This window comes from Hesperophylax consimilis, chromosome 21, assembly GCF_061612785.1.
Source record: "Hesperophylax consimilis isolate HC1 chromosome 21, BYU_Hcon_1.0, whole genome shotgun sequence".
NCBI lineage: Eukaryota > Metazoa > Arthropoda > Insecta > Trichoptera > Limnephilidae > Hesperophylax > Hesperophylax consimilis.
In genome coordinates this window covers 26693959-26720971 of record NC_142856.1, presented here as the reverse complement: position 1 = coordinate 26720971, position 27013 = coordinate 26693959, and the positions used below count along the sequence as shown (strand labels likewise).

The 27013-nt window shown below is 34.0% G+C and overlaps 2 protein-coding genes across 5 annotated transcripts in view; one reads left to right on the top strand and one right to left on the bottom strand.

Annotated features, from left to right (window-relative positions):
- The first annotated feature begins 333 nt into the window (after positions 1 to 333).
- Positions 334 to 17847, top strand: Nap1 (Nucleosome assembly protein 1). 4 transcript variants are annotated; one of them, XM_089644719.1, is made up of 8 exons: positions 334 to 436; positions 2584 to 2696; positions 5545 to 5740; positions 6949 to 7067; positions 8171 to 8468; positions 9302 to 9449; positions 10020 to 10183; positions 16042 to 17847. In XM_089644719.1, exons 2-8 carry the CDS (start codon positions 2596 to 2598, stop codon positions 16192 to 16194), a joined length of 1179 nt encoding a protein of 392 aa, XP_089500845.1. In that variant the 5' UTR covers positions 334 to 436; positions 2584 to 2595; the 3' UTR covers positions 16195 to 17847. The 4 variants fall into 4 exon arrangements, with proteins under 4 accessions (XP_089500845.1, XP_089500847.1, XP_089500846.1 ...); XM_089644721.1 differs by lacking the exon at positions 16042 to 17847 and adding an exon at positions 11715 to 15494; XM_089644720.1 differs by having other exon boundaries at positions 345 to 436; positions 2591 to 2696.
- Positions 17848 to 17995: 148 nt separating this feature from the next.
- Stim (stromal interaction molecule) overlaps positions 17996 to 27013 on the bottom strand; it is a 148124-nt gene continuing 139106 nt past the window's right edge. The window contains exons 15-17 of the mRNA XM_089644470.1: positions 26750 to 26892; positions 23612 to 23708; positions 17996 to 22682 (exon numbers count right to left, since the gene is read on the bottom strand). Of these exons, the coding sequence (XP_089500596.1) occupies positions 22448 to 22682; positions 23612 to 23708; positions 26750 to 26892 (475 nt within the window). The 3' untranslated portion in view covers positions 17996 to 22447. The remainder of the gene's footprint in view (positions 22683 to 23611; positions 23709 to 26749; positions 26893 to 27013) is intronic.

Sequence of the window (27013 nt, the reverse complement as noted above, 5' to 3'; positions counted from 1 at the left end):
GTCAGGGGCATCAACATGAAAACCATCAGTGCACAAAATTCTTTGCATAGCGGTGAAAACAAACTGTTAAAATAAATCACTTCCGTATTTGAAAAATAATTTTGTGAATAGGATATTGATATCAAATAAGTGGAATTTCAATAACTCACAGACGCATTAATAATCCCGCTCACAATGTTTATTATAGCGAGAATGATTACAGTAGGTCTGCTTTCGTAACGGACATTGAAAAGATTATAATTAATTGCATGGCTAGTAATAATATTTGGTTTTCTAGACTATTTAAAAAAAATGATAATTTTCGAGAGCCCGCGCAAAAATTATTTTTCTTTTGTTGCAATCTTGTTGAAAAGTTCAAAGTTGGCTGAATTGCTCGATTCCTGCCAGCTGCTGCCGGTGTCCATCTTTTTCTTTTCTACGTCCTTTCTGTAAAGAGGTAGGAATTAAACCATTACTTTTATCAATTTAGACATAATTTCATACTATATTCTTGTGTTATTTTGAGAGATTTCTTTTTAGTTTGCCCCGCTTTCCGTGTCTGTACTTTATTTAGTTGCGTAGTTCGGTCTACCGATTTCGGCCCATGTGCTCTGGCCGCATCGTGTTTTGTGAATTGCGCATTAAGTTTTTGACAGACATTTGAAAATGAAGTAATGAAACTGACAAATAACCTTTAAGATCCTTATACTATCGCTATTACCTTAATTTATATATTCTAAGTACGTTTATTGATGTAACACGTTACCGTTGTTTATATAAAAAACGAAGATAACCTTGTCTCGCCGCTCTTGGGTTTTTTTGCGGTTCTCTTGGTTACGAATTGTTTTTTTTTTAAATTAGCGTTTTGAAAAGAGTTCAATTTTGTCGAACACTGTGAAACCTTTTGATCACTTTTGTTTCATTAACAAAATCATTCATATCTATATTTTAAAATCCAACGAAAAACCTTTGTTCTTCCACAGTAATAATTTAAGATCGGCTACTGGAAAATTCTCTGATTCACGAATCCTATTTTTTAGAATTGTTGCAACAGATTTTGCTCCATTGCAAAAGGAAATACTAATCGTAAATATACACATTTTTCAAAGTGGGTTTAATTTTTATACCAGTTCTTCTTTTTATATGGATTGAACATTGTCACGCAAATATTACAACATTTCCAAAGTACTATAGTCCCTTATTTTGTCACATAGCATGAACATTTAGCTTAACATTTTAGTGTTTTTTTTTCACAAATTAATTTTTGTTTTTAACAATTTTGTAATGTCACAAAAACATTTGTTTACACATCTGCATAAATATTGCCCTCTAGACACGAATAATTATTTTTAAGGCAAGTTTGTCAAGCATAAAATATATTCTTGTTTTAACGGCCCTATATAATTTATTATTTGAACAATATTAACATTTTTAATAAGGAATCTCTTACTCAAAACTGATCCCTACAAAGAACCAAGCGTTTAAATTTTGTCAGTTTTCTAAATTGATGTAGATCGTGGGTTTATATCAATATTAATGATGAACTTATTGAAAAGCATTTCATGGCTTACTTTTGCAGTATGCTATTCAGCCGTAAATCGAGGAATTAATCTACTAGATATTTAGCAGTTTTCTGTAAATAGCAACACGACTTGTGTTATCCAATAAATGCATTTAACCCACACAAATGTTAAACCTTGCCATACGAGTTCTGATGGGTACAGGTTTGTTTTTACTGACTTTATTGAGTAGAACACGATGGCCAACATTGCAAACACAACAGCACTGATTGCTGTAGTCATGTTTCATTTCTGTCTCCTATATAAATGTCTAGTCACTAACAGCGGCTCTAGTGGCAGAAGCATCTTATTTAAATTTGCACATTTAGATTACTTGTATTATTGCCAATCAAAGATATTAGAAGAATGAGATGTGCTATGAGCAGTTCATACTATGTGGAATTGTTTTGCCCAGTGTCGCCGGTTTTGTTCACCAATACTACTGCACACTTTCGCTTACGCTAAGGTATCCGCACTAATACATAGAACAGATTTCTGTGCGTACACGTCCCAATAGTATTCAAAGTACCCTAATTAGGTAGTACTCCGCCTACGGTCCGGCGGCTAACATAGCATATCTCGTTCTTCTAATATCTTTGTTGCCAATGTATAATTATTATTTTTTTCCAAATTTTCATATTTTGTTGCTATGTTATTAGAGATAAGATTTATAAATAATAAAAATAAATATTATGTTCGTAAAAATTTAGCAACTGTCAATATCTTGGCTGTTAGTTATTAGGCATTTATAATGAAAGATTACCCATTAGAATGCGTAGGTCAAATCAGATTTCAACAATTTCCAACCTTCCTCTTCTCCATCCCTTCCTTTCACCCCCACAATGTACCCCAGTTAGGGATGTCTTAGTCCCACTGGCTCCTGATAGCGGGAAGCCGTTGAGACTCGTGTGCGGTATTCACATAAAATAAAAACTGGATGTTCATTTGCCTCGGTGGACTCTTCCCATTTTGCATCTGGTAAGGGAGCGCCAGCTACAAGAAATTTTTAGCATCCCGGGTACCAGGAATAAAGAAGTATTAAAAGGTTTCAGATAACATGGGTACTGTTGAACGTGCCGGAGACAGTTCCGAAATGGAGTCCGCCGAAGAAGAGGAAGCGATCACCGGGAGCGAACTGGCGAAAAGAATCCTTCAAAGGTCCTTACTCCAATAATTAATCAATCCTAACAAAACCCTATCAACCACTCTAACAAAGAAACTACCTACATTCTAATATTGCATTCACAGGACTATGTGATGATTTGCATTTCGAAGGGGCTTCATGTTACAGTATTCAATTCTTTATTTACGCTTTGCTTGTTTTAAACCTGCACCTTTTTATATAATTTGTGTTTTGACTCTTAACAATATTTTAATATCGCTCTGACCTTATTTATTCATTTGCATATCATAGTTTACATTATATTGGCATATGATGTAGGCTCCAATCACCGAATCAACATTTTGTCATTGTGATCATTTAAATATTGTCTAAGAAATGAATCTTTATTGTATTATTGTAGTTACTATTGCACACAAGATATTAAAATGTTCAAAAATTCAGGAAGCTTTGTCTCTGAGCAGAAAATGTTGGAATGCTGTGGTCCACTGAGGTCATTGTTCAAAATAAATTGTAATTGAGAGCTTCCTGTATTTGATACTGTTCATATTGCATGCTTTATTTTATCTTGAAACTGAAATGGACCTGCACAAGAGTAAGTTAATCAATGTTGTAATTATTATTTTTGTAATTATGATAAATTATTGGGTACATAAATATACAAAAAATAAGGACATGCTTAACCCGTCGAAGGCCGGAGCATATAACAGAAAAATATTTTTTAAGCCTTCAGAGAGGCGCTATTCGTAAAAATGGAATCTAAAATTTTACTAGGCCGAGCGATGCCGATTTTGTTGTTCATACATTGAAGACCCATCGGCATTCCACTTGTTAATTTGCACATTTTATTTTAAAGACACTTAGGTCCGGTTGTTTCACACAATTTGAAATATTCATCAAAATTCAAGATCTGTGAAGGTTCCATTCAAGTTCTGTTTTCATTTCAGTTGTGTAAAATAACTGTGCAGTAATGATATAATAACAAAACTTGAACAGAACCTTTACAGAGCTTGAAAATGCACATTGAAATTTGATGAATTGTTCAAATTCTATGAAACAACCCGTTTTTGCATCTGTTAAATGATAATGAGAAATAAGTATTGATAATTTGTAATCTCGTTTAATGTCTTCGCCATATTTTGACATAATATTAAAATTGTTGTTTTTTTTTAAAATTAAACTCAAACTAAGAATCTGTTGTAGAATTACAGGTCAATCTTTTCGTTTAAATAAGAGAAGAAAAAAAACTAACCTTAAAACATTTGCATCAATAACCGCCAAGTGAATAATCGATTTTAATTTTACCGAAATAACTATTAAAACACATTGTTTTCCATTTTCGGAAACTGAAATGAGTTTTATAAACTCATTGTGAATAATACATTATTACTTTGTCATCATTTTGTTATGTATTATCTTGTAATAAAAAAAAAAAAGAAATACTTACATCTCGTTATTTATCTAACTACTACAAAGTACTTTTTTTATATGTGCTTATTAAGTATGCCATTCTTTTCTGTATATTTACCAATTCTTGTAAAATGTGAAATTAGTGACTCAATATGTAAATGCAAAAAAAAATATCACGTTCCTTCGACAAATTGACAAAAAATTTAACCTATAAAGCTTATAACCGAGCACGTGAAAAAAATATGCAATTTAACCAATTTGTTTCGCTCTGCTTTGCGGAGTCATGTTACCAAGGAACTTTTTTTTGTGAAATAATTAATTGTTTTTGTGGTATTTTTCTATCGAAGTGATTGTTATTATTTATATACCCACTTACAAAAGAATCTTTTTTAAGAACAGTCATCAATGGTACTAAAATAAATTGAAAAGATTTTCTGCCTTGTGAAACTTGAAGTGCTTTTCTGTTTTGGGATGATTAATGTACTTCTTATAAAATTACGAGTAATGAATCACTGTATAATGGTGGATTGAGATTAATATAATAAATATTTATAGGAATTGCTTGTTATGAGGGTTTTTAATAGTTTTATTTTGATCAAACAAACTGGTGTTGGTTTTATAGAAATAGAATGGCTTCAGTGTAACATCACGTATTTGAAAGAATTCCATAGCTTGACAATGGTTTTAACTTTATGGGATCGCTGGAGTAATTTTAATGAGTACAAACTTATACAATTTCACTATTCTGAAAGTTTATTTAACTTTCAAATATGATTTAAGATTTTCACGGCCAAAAGTATTTTTGTTATTTGTTTTTGGGGTATTATGCCGTGTTGCGCTAACTCCTTCCTTAGCCAACGTTTCGGACAGCATTGCAGTGTCCTCATACATAAGCTCACATTTTAACACAACCTCAAATTATTTAACTTTGTTCAAACCCAGTAGAATATCCAAAGAAATTTATGTACAAGGTCGACACTGCAGTTGCAGTGCTTCAGTGAGTTGGTGTGCATGGGCACAATTCTTCAACACTGCAAATGCTGAGGTTAAGGGCCTTGCTTATTTTAAAAGTGCATTTTTTTCTTCTAAATTGGCTTCTTTCACGCTGAAACTTGGTGAATAGTTAAAAATACAGATGCTGATCGGACTTCAATGGCAAATCCACCTTTTCACACAAGTTGCTGAAATACTGGATCTTATCTAATAAGCTGCCAGTTTATTTAGCATGGTTTAGTGGTTATGTGATTCAAGATCTGTATTTTAGTATACTCAGTGTTATAAGCGGGATCGGGGCATCAGGATCAACTTGATGAATGTAAATATCGAGCTCCAACTCATTAGTACTTACAAGTTAGTTTGGCCAAGTAATAACAGTTGATGGATTCAGACCCGTGGTTCTGATTGGCCAAACCCTCTTGTGACGTAACTCCCAGTTGGCGCTTGACTAGAAGTGTGGTGTTTGTTTGGTTGTTGCAGGAGGATTGCCATGACCGCTCAGCAGAACCGGTCCCAGTCGGAGACGCTGGCTGCCCTCCCACCCCCGGTGCGCCGGCGGCTCCGCGCCCTGAAGAACTTGCAGCTGTCCGTCACGAACCTCGAGGCGGAGTTCTACCAGGAGGTGCACGCTCTGGAGATCAAGTACATGCGTCTGTACTATCCCTCCTTCGACAAGGTACGCCTACCAACTTACAGCCATATTTGCAAGATTCAATGATCTTCCAATATTGGCTTGCTTCGTCTGACGTAATGCCTCTCAGTTATTCAATTTGTCAAATGACTGCCTCCGCGTTCTGCTTGACGGCTGTATGATTGTTTCTAGCGATAGACAGCTTACTCTGAGGTCAGCAGATCTAGATGTTACCAATCGTTTAATCGAACTTTCTCGGTCAAATCGAGCTGTTTACTATGATCGCTCTTTTCGTGTAGCTGGCCCACTCATTTGGAATAAACTTCCCCCAGCCCTTACCAATATACAAAATTTGGCTGAATTTAAACGGGTTTTAAAAACAAAATTATTCAAAAAATCATATTTAATAATTTGAAATCATTTATATTCTCATGAATCTAAGCTTCTTTTTAATATACTATAAAAAGCCAGGTTTTGAAGTTTTCCGGTAATTGTTTGGTTTCGGTTTCCTCCTTATTGTACTTTTATGTTTAATGTCCACCTATTATATAATATTTTAATGTTTTCCTGTTTTATATAATATTTTAATTTTAAAGTTCTTATTTTTCGTGCACTGTCACTGTCTTTTATTGTTGTCCACTACTAAAATGGCACTGTTATTGTTAAATTTTATTCTCTGCTTTTGTGTAAACCGTTTATTCTTTATTTCATGTTATGTAATTAATTTTTTTAAAGGAACACAATAGGAAATTTTATTTTAAGTTTATTATAGTTAAGCGCACTTGAAGTGAAACAACACAAAACTGCGCTATATAAATGTTATGTTATTATTATTATTATTATTATTATTTCTAGAACTCATTTACCATTTTGGAGACCATAAAGGTACAATTCCGAAGTCAGCAGGGAACAGATAGCCGACTTAATACAAGATGTGATAGTAATTATTAAAACATTTACTATTGAGGCTGCGGTCTGCTGCTGCTGTTTTGCAACTTTGTCGACTTCAGGATTGTACCTTTCGTCTTATATTTCCGATGAGTATCAAATACAGAATTTGTTTGGATTGTTTTCCTTCCTGCCTTCGGAGCCAACCTGATTTAATGGTTTTGCTTGAGGGAAGACGTATATTGTTCTGATATTCTTGCCTTTAATGTCAGTAAAAATGTCTTTCCTCCACTGCCAGTATGCTAGTATAGTAATGCTTGGTGATAAAACAAGTTACCTACAACCGTTATTGTTGAATATTCCAGCGAGCAGACATCGTGACAGGGCGCTACGAGCCCGAGGATGCGGAGTGCCAGTGGGAGAGTGACGAAGAGCTTGTCGAGGGTCTGGAGAAGGCGGCCATCACAGAAAAGCCTGATGCAGAGTTAGTATTACTTTATTTATGAACTTGCTGTAGAGGACATTAAAATGCAGAATTTTCCAAACCATGTCTATAAAAAAAGATTATACTCGTCATAATAAATATTTATGTTTTTGCTAGTTAGCATTTTATTAAGTTGAAAACATCTTCTGTGAAGGACCACATTGTATCTTTTTGATCGGTAAAGAACCATATTGTTAAAACTCATCGTTATGGAAAATGTTGATCTGAAGGAAATATTGATTAAATTCCAATGTATGTTAGTTATTTTATTTGTTAAACAATGTTGCTAACAAATTTATTGCCATATTTCTGGTGGGTATTTTTTGCGCTGGCGCTACGCTGACTCTGTGCGAAAATAAAAGTCCCATGCGAATGTCTTTAATTTGTTTTAAATTGCTATATCTTCAAAAAAATTTTAATAAAAATTTCTACATCGTAATTCGAATATTATTTGAAATGCAACTCAATTAACCTTGTTATATGTTTATTACGGTCCACCTATCGGTATTTGCCCATACCTGCTTTCTTTAAATACGCCCGACATCTCTCGCTCGCTTGCACATAGGAATTAAGTGGGGCGGAACAGAGATTCAGATTCGAATTGGGTTTCACGGTCATAAAAACCCTCATTCCAGGAATTTAATTATTACAATAACAAATAATATACTATCCTTTTGTTGAAATACTGAGGTAAACGAAGGGCGCGAAGATAAATATAAAAAGAAGACAAACCCTTGAGGTGATTTCTCACAAAAACGGCGCTATATAAATTAGCCAAATATTATGCATACGATAATTATGTACATATAGTTTGTACCTTTACAAAGAGATTGGTATATAATAATCATATAAAAAGATCGAATAATTCTATCTTTTCTGACATTGAAATGAGGCCAAAAGGTAGAACTTCCCTTCCCTTCCCTTCCCCTTCCTGGTTTTAAGCATCTACCTTTCCCGGCCAAAGTGTGTTAGTAGTAACTGATTATGAAATCCAATTATCAGTCAACCTAAAATAATGATAGTTTAATTGTGTTTGAGACGCCATTCATAGAAATTGATAGAAATCTCCCATGTTGAAAATGCTAATGTTATTTTGTTTACAGGATCAAAAAGATGGACGAGAATGTCAAAGGCATCCCCGAATTCTGGTTGACCATCTTCAAGAATGTGTCCCTACTGGCCGAGATGATGCAAGAACACGACGAGCCAATCATCGAGCACTTGGAGGACATCAAAGTCCTCCTCCTGGAAAAAGACCCCATGGGCTTCGTCTTGGAGTTCCACTTCAGCCCCAACGAGTACTTCACCAACCTTGTTCTGACCAAGGAGTACCACATGAAGTGTCAGCCTGAGCCCGATAATCCCTTCGATTTTGAGGGACCAGAAATTTTCAAATGCATAGTGAGTTGCTTTCTGCTTATGTTCAAATTGCCAACTTATAGAGAGAGGTTTTTAATGCAAATACAATTTAAAATATACATATTATTGGTACAATTTAAAACATGAATAATAAAATTAAATTAAATTAAGCTTTCAGGCCTCGGGCATAATCTGTCCGAATGTCTGAGTCTGCTTGGCAATAAAATCCAAATAAATATAATATTTCTGAATGTATCAGTTAATAAACTATAAACTAAATTACAAGAAATAAGATTTACTAAAATTACTGTCAAGAAAAAAAAATTCAAATTGCAGTGGAAAACCCTTGGTTTCATAGATGTACATTTTAATTCTTCTGCGGTTAATTTCTAGATATTAACACAAAGTGTGATGTTTTCTCTTTCTAATACCGTTTAAATCATATTTCTCACAATGACATGGCATGAAGGTAGACACAAGGATTTGTATGAGACCATATGAGCTGTTCCCAAAAGTGAACAAATTAGCCTGAGGGTTAAGAAAAGTTGTAGAATGCATTATTCAGCAGACAAGGGGTGTAACCCCTTTGCAACCGAACCCCGTCTGTCACCTACAATTTGTACACGGGTTAATCTGTGAAAAAGAATTCAACTTTGAAGTATTTTATGGAATTTAGAAATAGCCTGTGGGCTGCTTATGACTGCTTAAAAGAGATCAATTGGGGTTAAATTGATAAAATGGTTCTTTTTTATGGACCAGTGTGTTGCTCAGAATCTAGTACAAGACCATTCTCTGCCTTGTTCATTCACATTGACTCTTCAGTAACGGAATCTTCAATAAATGAAAGAATGACTAATAAACTTGTGTTTCTGTAGGGCTGCCCCATCAACTGGTGCAAGGATAAGAACGTGACGGTGAAGACCATAAAGAAGAAGCAGAAGCACAAGTCCCGAGGATCCGTGCGTACCATCACCAAGACTGTTCAGAACGACTCATTTTTCAATTTCTTCAATCCCCCAGAGCGTAAGTTTAAATAATATCATGATAAACTATACATTACCCAGCCTTATAGAAAACAAGTTGTAATTGTAACCTCCCAAAGGTAAGAACACACCCGTCCCACATACTCAACGCATTAAGGTATTTGGATAACTTACAATCCATACATTTTCTATGAAAATAGATGCTTCAGAAACACACGCAACGCCGATCTGCAAAGATGGCATTGGTGGAAGGCTTTCCAACGAGTTGATTTGAGCTTCAAGGTTATGTCTGTTTTAGTGTTCACTGACACTTGTAAAAATGTGAGACAAACAACCAATAGATTTAATAAGATTGTAAAATGATTTATAACGTAAAATCTATTGAATATAGCGAGACTAGCATTCAAATTTGAATTGTGTGTGTAGGACAAGTGTGCATGTTGGCCTGGAAACGCATTAATGCACATGTCAAGTATGTGGGCCCAGTATGTCCTCACCTTTGCTGTTTCGTCCGTTGTAATATGAGAAAGAGGATAATACGCAATTACCGGAAGGTGTTCAATGATTCTTATCATTATTCTCCAGAAGTACAAGTGTTTAATAATTGCAGTGCCAGCGGATCCTTCAGCCGACGTAGCCGAAGAACTGCAGAACTTGCTATCCACCGACTTTGAGATCGGCCACTACCTCCGGGAGCGAGTGGTCCCCCACGCCGTTCTCCTCTACACCGGAGAAGGGCTCGACGAGGAAGAAGACTTTGAAGAGGAAGAAGAGGTTTGTTCCTATTCGTGATTATAATAAGAACTAGTCCACTCACCTCCATCCTTATACTCCCAAACTCTTTTTATCCTTTTCAGAGCTCAAGTATCGACTAACGAAGAAGACCTGCCAGAAATATCTAAACCATCCAAACAACCAACCAAGCACTATTATAAATTATAAAATCACTTTATTTATTATGTATGCAATTTGAATTGGACTGAAAACCTTTTTGCGTGCTTTGCCAAAATACAATCTGACGCTGTCAATCTTTCCATACAAACCCTTCCTTTCCTTTAATAAAATGGATTATTATGGCAACTTGCATTGTATAGATGATATAAGATATGCGGTTTGTATAGAAGATTTCCTTATCAATATTACTATATTTTATAAACTCCATTGTCCCCGCTGCATGGTTAAATATTTAGTTATTATATCATATCTAGTTGTGGTGGTTCTTATTATCTATCTTACCTGTTTGATGAAGCATGATTTTTAAATAAACAATAATATAAAAAAAGCCTTGTATCCAGGTTTGATGAAAGAGGTTTCAAAAAATGTGATGAATGGTATGATTTTTTTTTTTTAGCTATTTGTCTTCTGTGAATGAGCAAATTCAGCATACATAACAATAGATAAGTCTCTCGTAAATGCTCCCCAATTGTACATATAATGCTCCGTATACATTTGCGAGCTGAAACGCGAGCCGAGCCTCGAATTATGGGAAAGGAACGAAGCAAACGCAAGCGGCGTTTTGCGCCATTTGCTGTTGCTTCGTTCGTTTCTCATAATTCGAGGCTTGGCTCCAGTTTCTCGGCTCGCAAATATATTCGCGCCATAATGTTCACCAGGACTAGCATAAACATATTGATAGATTTTATTTTTTTTATCCATAATGTCAGTAACTTGTCATTGTTTCCGAGCGCGACTGTAGATCAAATGAACTAAATATGCTTAATTTAGTCGATGTAAACGTTTGTATCTGTAGTTGCGTTCGGGAAGGATGACAAGTTACCGGCATTATTAAAATAAAACCTTCTTAATGTGCTTGTGCTAGTGGGGGGCCATGTACCACTGATCATAAGTTGCGAGTTTTCCCTTCATTGTCTCACTTTAATTTTGTCTGCAAACCTCGACTAACCGACTGCTGTGAGGTTTGTTATGGTCGATTTGTTACAGGTGAATGTAGGGAAATGTCTGTAAAGTTCCTTGTAATAATAATTAACCACAGTTTTGTGGGAACCACTTTTCCTGCCTTATCCATTTTATTATGGCTCTTTTTTTTATTTCCTTTCCCTTTTTGTTAGGTTTATAAAACTTAACTGTCTGTTACACGACCCACATCTGCCGGTTTTGTATGTTGATGGTCGGAGAGAGGCTGCAATCTCCCACTTAGAAATCTGTCGTTACTGGAGGTCTAGCTAAATATAAAACAGTTTTATCGCCAAGTCGGTCATTGTTCCAGTCGGTTAGTTGAGATTTGTGTTGTTTTGTGCTACGCGAAGAAGATCTGGAGCTGATGTTCTCCGATTGTGTTTTGCAGGAATCTTTTGATGAGGAAGAAGATTCATCGGCGGATGAGTAGAGAGGGGGCCACTCCCGCGTTACTTTTCCAACCACCTCGCGCTGCCACAGACCAATCCATCCGTACTCATATCGTCTAACTAACCAAACAAACATACAACCAACCAACCCGTACAAGCCTAGCTTCTAATCTACCCGAATTCCTAGAGAAATTACTGTCAAAGTACTCTTTACTTTCAGAATTAAATGTATACTTTATATTGTGAAGTATCTAAGTGACTAATGTGCGAATGTTTGTTGTGTTCTTGGTATTTAGAGTCTGTAAACAGGCATTGCATTTATTAATATACGGTGAATGTGGAAAATACACGGAAATAAGTTTCTTTGCCCAATTATCAACTGCGCTGATTTCTACTATGGGTAGTTAGTTATTTATTTGATTAGGAATTTAGCTAGACAGACGACTTGTCAATCTTTTAATTATTTGTCAACACTGGTTTGTGTATGCAAGTCCAATCACACACATGTAACTATATGCATATTTCCAGAGAATACTCCTGAATCTCTTTCAACCGACTTTCTGAATTATCGGTTGATATTTGGGCAAGATTATTTTCCATTTAAAAAATAATTATGTAATTTTGTTCAATTTTCAAATTTCAACGGATTGCTTGAAATGAATTGCATTATGTCCTGATGTTTTAAAAATATATTACGTTTAATTTGCCTAGCAGCTTAAACTGTGGAAGAAGATTTGAAGTTGATAATATTCTCTAAGGATTGATTGTATTTGACTTGTGAGCATATCTACTGGCCTAAATATTGTAATGAATGCCTTGAATTGAGACCAATATGAGATTTTCCTTTAATGTATGATTACTTATATGTATCAATTTTAAATTGGCTTTTATAATTTTTTTCTTTTAAACTAACAAACTTTAACTTTTAAACAATGTCTACCATATCTCTAAACAATGTGCTTATCTTGTTGGAACAACTTTAACAGGATTAGCTACACTAATATAATTGATTAAGTTTTGGTTAATGTGATATAATAATGTTATGAGAATGATTAGTGGTGTGTGGTGTGGTAGCATAACCATAGCCATAGAATATATTCATATCACATTCATTATGAAGTTGTAATGAGTGTTATATTAAACTTTATTTATTATTTTTCCTCTTATATTATTTATTGGCTTTGCACATTCCTCCGATTGAGCTCTGTTTCAAAACTGTATCCTTTGTTTTGATAAAAATGATCCATTCTGAAAGGTACGTGAATTATCAAATACTCGTACGAATGATTGAGTTTCGTTCAACGATTGATTATTCAGTTTTAAATTTATTTTTTATTTAGCATTACGATTTTATAAATTGTCTTTCAAAAAGATTAGAGAATTTTATTTTTGTCCGCTGTTATTTTCCAATGAATTAAATTGAAAGGCTTGATCGTTGCCAAAGGTTGTTTTTAATATTGAATGTAGGTAGCATGTGATGCAGGTATCCAAGGTGCTAAAGGCAGAATATGTAATATAATGTGTTATTATTTAGTAGTATGAAATGGAGTCATTGACTTTTGCACTAAAAAGAGGACAAATCCTGTCTGGAAGTCTGAATCATCAATTATAATGAATAATTACAAATGCCCAAAGATAAATAATACAGTAGAACCCCGTTAATTCGAACCCCGATAATTCGAAAAAACGCGTAATTCGAAATTTTCGAAAAAAAAATTTCCGCTGAAAAATTTTTTCATACAAATTTTTTTTTAATTCGAAATTCGTTAATTCGTAATTCGAAATTTATTTTTGTCCGCGCACGAAAATTTGTTCGTGTAATTCGAAAAAATTTGATTTTTGCGAAAATAAATCATAATATTTCGTAAATCTGAATCTAAAAGTCAGCCGTGGCGGTAAAACGCCGAAAAATGTATTTTTACGTGGTTATACATCGTCCTAATTAGTATTATTATTTTGTAAATCTGAATCGATTTACACTGGAATGTCGTATTTTTTCAAATTTATTTCGAATATCCGAGTTTAAAGGGCCGAGAAAATACATTTTACGCGGATATATGTCGTATTTTTACGAGTTTACGCCAAATATCTGCATTTAAAGGGTCGGCCGCGACGAAACTCGGCTGCGTAATTTCGATTTACGCGTAAATATATCGTATTTCATCACCGCGACGGAAATCCGCCGCGAAATTTCAATTTACGCGGAAATATATCGTATTTTTACTAACTTTACTTCGAATATCCGCGTTGAAAAAATACGGCGTGACGGAAATCGGCCGAAAAATTTCGATCCATGCCGAAATATGACATATTTTTACGAATTTACTTCAAATATCTGAACTTAAAAGGCCGGCCGCGACGAAAAACTGCCGACAAAATTCGATTTACGCGGAAATATATCATATTTTTACGAATTTATTTCGAATATCTGAATTTGAAGAGCCGGCCGCGACGGAATACCGCCGCGAAATCTCGTTTTAGGCGGGAATATATCGTATTTTTACGAATTCAAATTCAGATATTTGAAATAAAGGGCCGGCCGCGACAGAAAATTACCGCGAAATCTCGATTTACGCGGAAATATATCGTATTTTTACGAATATCTCAATTTAAAGGGGAGGCCGCGACCGAAATCGGCAGCGAAATCTCGATTTACGCGTAAATATATAGCATTTTTATGAATTTATTTCGAATATCTGAATTTGAAGGGCCGGCCGCGACGGAATACGGCCGCGAATCCTCGTTTTACGCGGAAATATATCGTATTTTTACGAATTGAAATTCAGATATTTGAAATAAAGGGCCGGCCGCGACGGAAAATTACCGCGAAATCTCGATTTACGCGGAAATATATCGTATTTTTACGAATATTTCAATTTAAAGGGTAGGCCGCGACCGAAATCGGCAGCAAAATCTCGATTTACGCGTAAATATATAGCATTTTTACGAATTTATTGCGAATATCTGAATTTAAAGGGCCGGCCGCTACGGTAATCGACCGCGAAAATAAAGAAAAAAATTGGTATTAATACGAATTTACAACTAAAATACCACCCGGATTTGAAGAGGCGGCCGAGAAAATCGATTTTCGGCGTTTTTTTTTTTTTTTTTTTTCATAAAATTTCGAATTACGTGGGAATTCGTTAATTCGAAATTTGATTTTTGATGTCCGCTGGATTTCGAATTAACGAGGTTCTACTGTAATATAAATTTAATGTTAAATAAGATGAAACCAGTAAAGGCCACGAGAGAGCTACATTGATTGCTATTATCGTACAACGAAGGCAGGAATGAATGCTTAAAGACTCTAGTTTGGTTGAATTTATTTAAATCTTTGTTAGATGGGATCATTTGTATTAACACAGATTGTTTGCTTTTAAATAAATTATATCAAAAGGTATAATTAATACCTATAATGTTACAAGGTATTTCTTTAATCCGTAGTTCATGTAGATTTTTTATTGCATTAAAAAGATGTGTGTTATTCCTGTATGTGAAAACTATGTTATTTAGTAAACTATAAATATATATATGAATGCGGGGACATTTCAGTCAAATTTCGAATGTGCATATTTTTACATAAAAGGAAAATATTTAACTGAAGCCACTTGTATGAAAAAGCTGAGAATGGGTAAAGCAAATGGGATGCCAATTGGTCTATTTATTCATTTGTTTCCTCTTTACTTATTATGTATACAATATCTATTTTTCTCTTCAGATTGTATTTTGATATTGCTACTGTGGTATTGTGGCTTTAATAAAAATCTTCTTCAAATGTCTGGTGTTGGTTTATTTTCACATAATTCCCAAAGGCAAAATGTGCAACTGACTTCCGCAACGTCCCAAACCACCTGGAGACCTGTAACCTGATTATTTGCACTCGACTTACCAGGAAATGTAATCTTATCCTATGAACATGAAACATAAAACCAGATTTTTAATGTGTTTACGCTAGCGTTAAATAAAGCAGACTTATAAATAATTGGCCAGTCGACTTGATTAAATAAACAATTCCAATTAAGATTCAGTAATTTGACAGCAAATCTGTAAATACCACATTTTTTCAAACAATTTTTACTACAAGTACGATTTGGAAATATTGGTTGATGGAATTTGCCAACCAAGATTTAACGAACCATAAGAAATAGCTTCGCAACACCCAGACCAACAATGCCCACAATGCAAGTTTAACTGGAGGAGGATGGTCTAAAATATAATAATTTCACATTCTAATTTTTCCCCTACTGCACCAAAGAAAATACCATCATAATTTGAAAAAGTAACGTGCGCATGTTATCATATAATAATGAATATTTATTTTTCCAGGATGAGGAGGATGAGGAAGAGAGTTCTGGGGAAGAAGGAGAAGAGGAGGCTCCAGCCCCACCCAAGGGGGGTCCTAAGAAGGGGCGCGGGGGGAAGGGCGGCAAGGGGGCAGCAGCCCCCCCATACAGCCCCGCTGATTGCAAGCAACAATAGCACACACCTGTCTAGCGAGACATCATTTACTCATCAAAGTAGAATGCCGATAAGGGGGACATGGGTTTAAAAAAACACTATAATCAAATTGTAAACATACAATGAAAAGTGACCAAGTCAAAGAAAGTCGCTGTTTGTTAGTAGATTGAAGTTTTTTTTTTCATGGATGGCAGGCCCGTGAGATTAGTTAGGATATTATATGTTAAAAAAATATCCTGACTTGCTGTGAGTTTGTGTGTATGCAAAAATTCATATGTATACAACGAACAGAGATTTTAACTAGGCCACTTTACGATGTATGCTCACCATATGTCCATAACTCTAAATTCTAAAGGGGGTAGCTTTTCAATACAAGGACAAAAATTTGACCACTTAAAATCTCCGTTAAGTCAACTTAACAGAAAAGTTAACTTTCAAATTCATAAAAAATGATTTTCTCGCGAAGACTTTATACATTTAGGAATATAAAAAATTGTTTTGGATGCTCTTTTTTTTTCTTGGGTATCAACTTAATACATAATATTATGTATCTACAAAAGCTAAGGGAGCTTGGCGATTAAAACATTTTTTTTACAAACCTAAAACCTCTTTTTTTAAATCACTGATGGGCATTCTACTGGTAAGGCCATAAATCTTGCAAGGCATGGCAAAATATCGAAGATGCACTTTAAATTCGGTCAAATAACAGCCAACAGTGAGACTAGATTGTATGTTTTTCCTATAATTTTAAGTTTAATTTTGTAGATTTGTAATTCAGTGGGAAAACTTTACACCAATAAAAACATTTTCTAATCAAAAATGAATTGAGAATTTACAGATTTCATATGTAGCTAGAAGAGAAATTTCTGTAAAAATATTCTCTGGAAATGCACACAGTGGAATCAATAAAATTTAATTGTTTATTGTGTTGCAGCTGCCCTGACGATGGACACTGTAATGCTGTCCGAAGCGTGACAAGGCATAATACCCCAAAAATAAATCACGATTAAGATTATTGTTTTGAACAAAAGTAAAATAAAACTGAATTACAAGTAACCCGGCTTTGATTGCGATTACTTTTATAATTATTAACTCGATTAAGGCTTATTGGAAAAACAATGATTTAAGTACTTTACAATTTTTATATGGATATGACAGAATTGTAGTATTTAAAAATCACCCCTCGGAAATGGAATTGAATTTACTTGTTCTACTCATTATTTGACTAGTTAGTTTATTCATTAAAATATTATTTAATTTATTGCAGCCTCTCATTCCATTTATTCGTAGCCACAAATGATAATGCAAATTGAATTTTTCAAGTTATTTCATAGTTTATTATTATTAATTTTTAAAAATCTAAAAGATCTGGCAAAGGTTTATATTGTATTGTAATATTTCTCATAGTTTTGTTTGGATAATGTTGCAGTTAAGATTTATATCGCTATTGTTTATTAAACTTCAGCTTTTGTGTTTATCTTCCTCTGCCATTTTAAAAGAAATGTTTAGGAAGAGGTTTTTGTTGTCCATTATATTTTTGTAAAGTTTCACGTTATTTATGGAACTCTGGTGGTCAGTGTCAGTGCTCTGTTCTTCACAAAGTGGTGGAACTTTTGATAAAGAGAAATTAATGTAATAACTATGATCACTGGAAATAAAAATACATTTTTGGAACTTATGTATTTTATTTTATTACTATTCTTGAGAATCCCTTTTCTGATTTACGGTAAGTCAGTTTGGTAATGAATAATCGAGACAAACCACAATTGTACAATTTGGTTGCGGGTTCAAATCTCTGCAACATGTGCAGTATTATTAAATTATAGGCATTGTCAGTTTGGGTGTCCTTTTTTATGTTGGGTGGACCCCTTACAATTTGATTTGATGGCTGACTACTTTACAGCAGGAAACAATAAATAAAGGCTGAAAAATTCTCACTTTTAACATGAAATAAGTGATGGAAGATTATTTATTTAAATAAAAGTGATAAATGGCAAATTTTTAAAAAGGGTCTATTATTTTTATTGTCACAAAATGTAATGCACAAGTTTAGTAGTCATTGTCACCTGACAAATGAAATTTATACACAGGTTTTATAGTAGAGACATTGTCACCTGTAATAATGTTACTCAAAGTCAGGCCCAACAGCAATTTCTTACACTAAAATTTAAAACACAGCCTGACAATATAGATGCCCTAAATACATGAAAATAATAATTTATTGAGAGACTCTTATGTATACATGTCTTTTTCCGTTGAATTGCAAGAAATCTTCATTAGCCCTCTCATTACTACATCTTTTATGTTACAATGTGTGCATTTGATATCCTACTTATGAATCTATAAAGATGATTAAAAATAAAAGGAAGCTCTAGGGCAAAAAATATTGCAAATTAAAGAATTCAGTTCTAAATTTTACTAAATGATAAATACCATAGACATATGAATATTAGTAGACCTGCCCTAAGTGATTAAAAGCGTATTATTCCCCATTCCCCATACCGGTTCCATTGGAGCCGGCTGTGCTCGTGTATGGCCTCAAGTGAATTTAGAAAACGTGATGTCATCATTCTTGTGCGAACTATGGTCGAGGCATCATCGGTTCATTTTACGAAATAACACGGCAAAATGTTGACTTGTACTATGAAAACTTGTAAAAATAGATGTGAAAAAGAGAATAAACCCAATTGTCGTATTACATTCCATATATAAGCATTATTTTAAGCATATTCACATCGTATAATATGGATCAGTTGTAGAAACATATACTATCACATCGAGATACGTCTGAACACAAAGCTGGTTGGTTGCTGGGAAGTAAATTATGAACATTTATAAAAGCGTCTTAACTAAATACGTAAACGAAATATTCGACTCTGAAAATAGAAGAAATTTATTTTGCCGAATTTGGACATCGCAAATTTGTTCATAACGTGGCGAGTAATTTGCGCTCCCATGTAAAAATGTCTATTCATTCAAAAGCAGATTTTACTTTTAAGAACTAAATGGTGATATTATAATGCGAGATGCCTATACTGTCAGATTGATTTATTGACGAATCACAGTCAGCTTTACCCCCTTCGTTCTTCAACAGTTGATTTTACCCCTCATCTTTAATTTCTAGTCTATATATTCATATGTCTGTGATAAATACACTTCTCAAGATCTGTAAACCTAAATTTTCACTTCTCAGCAATTGCAAGCATTCAAATAATAAGCTTAGTTCATAAAGTGCAAAGAAACACACTGTCAGCTACATCTGCAATTCTTTTTAGAATAAAAGTAGTCTTGTATAGGATAAAGTAAGTCAACATAACTACAAAATTCTAATAACTCGATGCTCACAAACTGTTGATGTCGGAGATATAAAAAGATCTTGTCTCTTCGTTAGAAGAATTATTTGTAAAGAATTTACCCTAAACTTACTTGTGAGCAGAGTTTACATGAAAACTAATTCATTTGTTTTTACATTCACCCTTCCATACCCCTCAAATTCATATCTAAAATCATTGTGACTCCATTTCTTTTCTAAATGGTTTGTTTGCTATCCATTGCAAGAATAACCACATCATATTACTAAGAACCTACTTCAATCACTCTTATGAATTAAGCATAAATTGAGTGACTTAATAATTAAAAATCTACAAGGAATAATTGTGAAGGAACAAAGTGACATTCATGGTTTATGGAAAATTCACATTTGTCCATCAAGTATTCAAAGCTCAATAAACAGCTGTATTTAAAGGACAGACAACTAGAGTTGATGCCAACAACAAATACTTCAACAGTGATGGCCCTTGAAAAGGATCACCGAGACAATCTTTTGTCTTGCTTATGGCAACTTATTGTTTTTAGCGAAAACGAGACAACACACGGGTTATACGTTGATCAAATTTCAATATGTATTTGAAATGTTTTACAGTCTGTTTTTGAAAGTTTTCTTTACTAAAGTCGAAGAGCACGTTTGAAACATGATATTATGTAATTTGAAATTTTCACTGCCAAAAGTATTATGGTGATTTAGTTTCTTTAAGCCAACGTTTCATTCAGAATCACAGTGTCCATCATCAGGGCAGATGTGTAAAAGATTGTGGTGAAATGTGTGCTTATGTATGTAGATGCAATACATTGTTTCCAGCTCCAATACTTTAAGGGCTGGTATTACAGTATGATTTTAAATGGTTTAGTTAAAACTATACCCCAAAAACAAATTACTATAGGTTATATGTATTTACGCATTTGTGTTTGTGGCAACATTCGTTGCGATACCTATACATCACACTATCATTATAGCGAGAACATCAACATTTTGCACCATGACTTTCCTGTGCAATGTAAAAAATTGCAAATGCTGATTGAATTTATAGTATAATGATTCTATTGAAAAAATACATTTCATAGCTAGCAAGACTTGAGATGATCTCTATGATTTTAATAAATCAGATAATTTGTGCCAATTCAGTAACAACTGATAATGTAAACATGTTGTTTATTAAATTTCCCTGTGCTCAAAATTCCACAATGTTTACTGGAAATAAATTTTCAGTAAAAAATATATATTTCAAATGATAAAAACATTAAATATTATGTACAATAGAAAAATATACATACATAATTATTTACAAGTTGTCTGTGAAGTAAATGTGATGTCTACATTTTAATTACATTAATATGTATTAACTCCTACACTTATGTACTATAAACGGTAAGAGTATGAATGATGTTGCGTACCTAATTAATTTAATTTAATAAAATAAAAGACAATTACATTATTAAGATTTCGTCTTTTTCTCTTGGACAAATAATTATAGTACTACTCATTCATATCTTATTGCCTTGGTTTCTGTACCTACGCCATCGAAAACATAGTGTGGACCTTTGAGAGATTATTTGCACTGTTTTTGATGGAGAATTAAGGGGCATTTCACCACCTCTGAGTAAAATGATGAGTAACTAATCGTCAAGTAATTTTAATCATAATATTCATTACTTGAAAGGTAACGCTACTCAGCAGAGGTGAAACAGATGATATACGCCACTCCACAAGTAGCACTATTCCAGTTTACTCAGAGGTGGTGAAATACTCTCTTATAGTACAAAAACCTATTATTAAAATAATTTCTAAGATTAGGGACGGTTGGATAGCTCAAATGGTTTTTTTTTTAAAATAAATAATGATTAGTTTTATATTGAGAAATTAAAAATAATTACATGAAAGCATATTTTCTTCATAATATAAAATAGGTGATAAAATCATTTGGATCAATTTTTACATTGACACTAGTGTTACCATGCGATTCTTCTTTTTTCTTATTATACAACATGAAATAAAAAAACAGCATATTTTTACCAATATGGATATTCAAAGATGAACGGCACATGAGTGAAGTGATATTGTGAGCAATAGTTACGCCGACCAAGAAATATCAGAAAGAAAAAAATGCAAGTTTTACTGAGTGAAAATTCGACCGATTTTCGCTCAATATGTAAAATTTACAGTGACAGATCGTGGGGATACATTGGACGAAAGATTTTACTAAAGAGACAATCATTAAAAAAAAGTATTAAATATCTTATAAGAAACTCAAAAGGAACCCTCTACAAAGAGAGAATTTACCACGTCAAAGGAAAATATTCAATTAAAATCACCTCGCCATTAAGACCTTTATGTACTAGTACACCCACTTCATAGTCATGTCGGGTTTGTATGATAACACCAGAAAGACGGTAGTTAATGTTAGTTGCATACTCATATAAACACTCAAGCGATAGAGATTTCCAGGTGTTTGGTTTTCAATTCGTCCACTCGATTCAATTAATAACATAACTACAAATATTAATATGGAAACATTTGAACTGCTAACTGCGGTTTGCGGCCAATGAATTCATCTAGATTTCATCGTTTATCCCATATTTTAAGTTTCATCGAATTTAAAAAAAAAGAAGTTAAATTTATAATTCATAAAATTACCTACCCAAATTTGGGTAGCTGTCGCTCAAGAGGATAATAATTTTAATAGCCTAATGCAGTGAATATATATATCTACATAAATACATTAATTATTTTAGGTACGTTAAAAATAAACACATTTACGTAAATATGTATATTCAACAACTAGTATCTCAAGCAATTCGATTTAATTATAAAAAATATACTCATAAAAGGTTAAAAGTCACGTAAAATGATACAACACAATAATTTCTCTATGTCTTCAATTTTGTCCCGTATATGTAATTTATAAATATAATTCAGCATAACGAACAATAGTTCATATCAGGACTGGTTCACGCTGGCAACCTTGGGCGCTTTCTTGGAGAAGGGGAAGTGTATTTTTCTTCGGCGTGGACGGAGCTCCGAAGTTTCGTCGGCAGCGGCCGGGGAAGCGGCCAGCGAAGAGGAAGAGTTGGCGATGGGTTGAGATTCCGCCGGGGCGATGGGAAGAGATTGCTCAGAGCTGCTGGAACCCGTTCCACTGTCCACGGTGGCTTGGCGTGTCAGCCCAGCGAGCCTGGAAAAGATATGTGGATCAAATTATTAGTTACACTAGAGTTTTTTCTTATTATTTAAGAAATAACAGCTTTTAATGCACATATACATTTATTGCAAATTTTATTAATAAAGTTGATAGAAAAATACCTAAATGAGGAGGAAAGCGATTCACTGGAAAATTCGAGAAAATTTACGAAGGAGTTGCGCCAGTTAGAAGTACGAAGGAGGAAAATTATAAATGAAGCGGAGTTATCACTTGTGCTAGAAAAACCAGGCGTCGTCTAGTAGAAATGGGGTAAATGTAACTGACACCAAGGGAGGTTCTACTAAATATTAAGATATTTTTCTAAACATTTTATACTGTAATTTTTTTTTAAACTAATAAAAGTATAAAATCCCTCTATTTAAAAATAGTATACACTTAAAACTAATAATAAATGTAATTTTTGCAAATTTAAATAATAATTTATGGTTTAAATATTAATAGTAATAAGTATTAATATAAAATAAGTATTAATTTTAATTTATATTATTAATTTTTTGGCGTCATGTATTTTTTATCAGGAGATTTTTTCAATGTGGATGAGTGTTTCAGGCGAACAATTATTGCTTATAAACATAATTGTTATCCTTTGTGCTATGCATAAATAAAATCTTGTCTTTAAAACATTAATTTATCAAAAAAAAAAAAATAATAAATTAAATTAATACTTATTTATTTAAATTAATAATATTATAGTTTATAAGTTTAAATATTAATAGTTTATCTAATAATTACGCCAACCACTGTATTATATATTATACTATGCGAAAAGAACGCTACAATTACATAATTTTATTCCCCCTGTAAATCTGGGCTGTTTGATTGGTTGGATGAAATTACCACCAGTAAGGTAATGGAATAGGATAAAAAGCCAAGCAGTGAATGAGACAACTTTATAATAATACCTATTACTGCTGTTAGTAGATGTGCGTGGTTGGGGGGTGTTATCGTCCAAACAGCCGTCCAGTCCCGTCTCTGTGCTTTGAGAGCGGACTATGGGACCTGAGGAAAACAACACACACTGATTCACATCACATTGAAAGGCACGGACAAATGGGCAATACTTCATATACAGCCATATACCTCATATCGTCTTTTGGCAAGCACTACAGTTTGGCAGGCATAGCATAAAGAATATTTCCCTTCCATTTCCATTATGTGCCGTGGGTCTGGTCTGATCAATATCAACTATTGTCAATGGTTACGCACGTCACTAATGCGATTGACAATTCTAATGGATTGTTTACTGAGCCAATGTAGCGATTGACCATTGAGACTTCTTATTGATAGGGGAAATGGTGTGCATTTTGATTGAGCGCATAGACGTCGTAGACAATCACCACTGCTGCAGAGGAATGACTATTTCGCTGCGTGATTGACAATTATTTGTTCAATTGCTCTATCAAGCCTTTTGGAATTCAGTTTCATTGCGGAAAGATTATATTACATATAATTGCATTACATTGCGATTGTCCAGAGTAAAATTAAAAGATTTTCACTGTATTCGACACACCTTAGGTAATGTTTTCCTAATATTGACGGCAGAAGCGCTCTAGGGATCCAGGTGTGGTGGGTCATTTGAAAAAAATGTGTGACTACTTTTTATTTGCATTGTGAAAAAAGCGTCCGTAAGCTTTCTTCGGTACCTAATTTTTACTTAGACAAAAGACATAGTGCCATCTTGTTTATTCTAATGGGCGCGTAGGGACAGAAGATGCCAAAGCCAGGGACATTCTGTGGACTTGTGAATGAAAGCTTCTATCAGAGACTATAGATGTCACTGCTCGTCACTTGCCGCCGCCGCTCACAACACTGCTATTTCACAGTACATAAATAAATTAAGAATAAGACCAGTTGTTTTGATGCACATAATTTATTATTATTGTTGTGTTATAATTTTGGAGCGTCAAACACCAATTGACCTAAGGGAAGAACCGCCCCTGATTGACAAGTCGATTGAAGTTCTGTCAATCGCATTTCAATGTACATTTTCAATGACACAAGCACATCGACAATTGACATTGATCGCCTCCGGACCCCTTTACTGTATGCGATTTTTAAGACGATATCGTCGGTGTAAGTCCAATATGTATCGTGGAAGAACCATTTTTGTAAAAATGTTCAGGAGCAATACACGCGCTCTTGCTTGCTTATGTAGTGGGGGATGCTTCATTTGCGGTATAGATAGCTTATGTACTGGGGGATAGTTCGTTCGTGGTATTGATAACTTTAACCAAGCAGTCTATTGGTTAATTTGATAATTTAAAAGCACCAATTAAGGCGTATTGTGCTGTTGAACTTTGTTGTGCTTTGAAAACGCCAAATAAATGTATTTTAAAATTATTGGCTTATACGCGGTAATGAACATACATAGACGATATGTGACATAGTTTTTTCTCTCTCCTGAACAATTTTTTTAATGCCACATTGGCAGTATTGCATGCCAAATGACGATATAGTATTACATATGAGAATATGTTGGTATTTCTCACTAAAGTTAGAACTCTTAGCAAAACTGATGATGAGTAGTAGAAAATATCTTTATTGTCTCATTTAACACATTGTTTGCGGGAGACGCTTAAAAGCGTCTTTTGTGTACTGTTGGTAGAGAGCGGGAGACGCTTAAAAGCGTTTTTCGTATTTGTACACTATTGGTAAAGCGCGGGAGACGCCAAAATGCGTTGTACACTTAGAGTAACAATATATTACGAGTAACGTATGATGTTGGTTACTCTGTGAAGTAAAAATTATGCGTCAGCTCTCGTGAGACGTGTACTAGGTTCCTGGCAATTCGTGGAATTAGGGTCGGGTGGTCGGCCGACTGTGGTCATAAAACATGCACTTGAAATAAAATAACTGTAAGATAAATGTTTCGTTTTTTTTTTAAATCTTTAATCTTTACATTTCTTCAGTGTTAAAGCGATATTGTTTCGTTCAAGACGTTCTTTATTTTCTTTTCTGCCTACATTCCGCTTTAAAAATTTCTTACAAAGTATTTGTGTGCTGTGCTCGAAAAGTTATTTGTTACATAATAAAGGGATATTTTTTCATAAAAAATACCCTATAAAAATGGACTACGGTAATGATAATCGATTACAATAAATATATGAAAGGCGTTGACCGAGCAGACCAATATCTTTCGTATTATTCTATTTTACAAAAAACCACTAAATAGACAAAAAGGCTAGGCGATGTACATAGTAAATTTTGCAGTATTCAACTCATTTGTTGTGTACAACTCCGTAAAAGAAAGGAAAATAAAATATAAACAATTTTTTAAGGAAATCGCAGAGCACTGGGTGGCTGATCAGATTTCGTCAGATAATAGTCAAGACCCGGAACCAACACCATCAACATCTGGTAACCGAAAAAAATCTTCAAAATCTGATCCTCCAGGAAGACTATCGATGGATATGAGAAAACATATATTGGAAAAGATTGAAGGCCCCGGTAAAAATAAGAATCTACGAAGGCGATGTCGTGTGTGCGCGGTACACAAAATACGTAGCGAAACCCGGTACATGTGTAAATTCTATGATGTACCTTTACATAAAGGGAATTGTTTCCAACGATTTCATACTTTCAAACAATATAAGTGTTTAGTGGTGTGTATTTTACAAAATATATATACTATGTTGAATGTGCATAAAATGACTAAATCGACAATACGACAAAAGTGGAGTTTTTTCAAAATTTTTGAATTTAATCTTAAATATCATAGTTGTTTCTTCAAAAATATAAAAATTTGTGACCAGATCATAATGAAAGATTTCGAATAAGGTGAAATACAGAAAATTTTATTTAAATTTGATCAATAGTTCAGAAGTTATAGCTATTTTACATGAAACGTAATTTTGCGCGCGAACATGATAAAAAATGCCCGCTTTACGGCGTAGATTGATTAAAAAACCCCCCCGCAAACATTGTGTTAATATATTTTTTTAAATACAGTTTTTATCACCAGTGTGGTGCAATGTCACCAGTGTGATGCAAGACAAAAAAAGCAACATATTGTGTATATAAATCTTAGTACATATATTTACCGGTCTGTGGCAAATTTCTTCTGGGCGGGGGCTGTGGAGCCCCGCGCTGGGAGGGCTGGGGCCTACCCAGGGACTGGGGGCCCCGATTCAGCTGTGGCTGGGAGCGGGACTGCGTGCGCAGCTCCTCGCCCGTCCAATTTACACTTGAAACATTATGAACTGATTAAACTACATAATACAATTAAAATAAAATAAAAGCTTTCTAAATTGAAGAAAAAGGTGTTTTTTAAACAATATTATCAACACAACCAAAATACTGTGCGG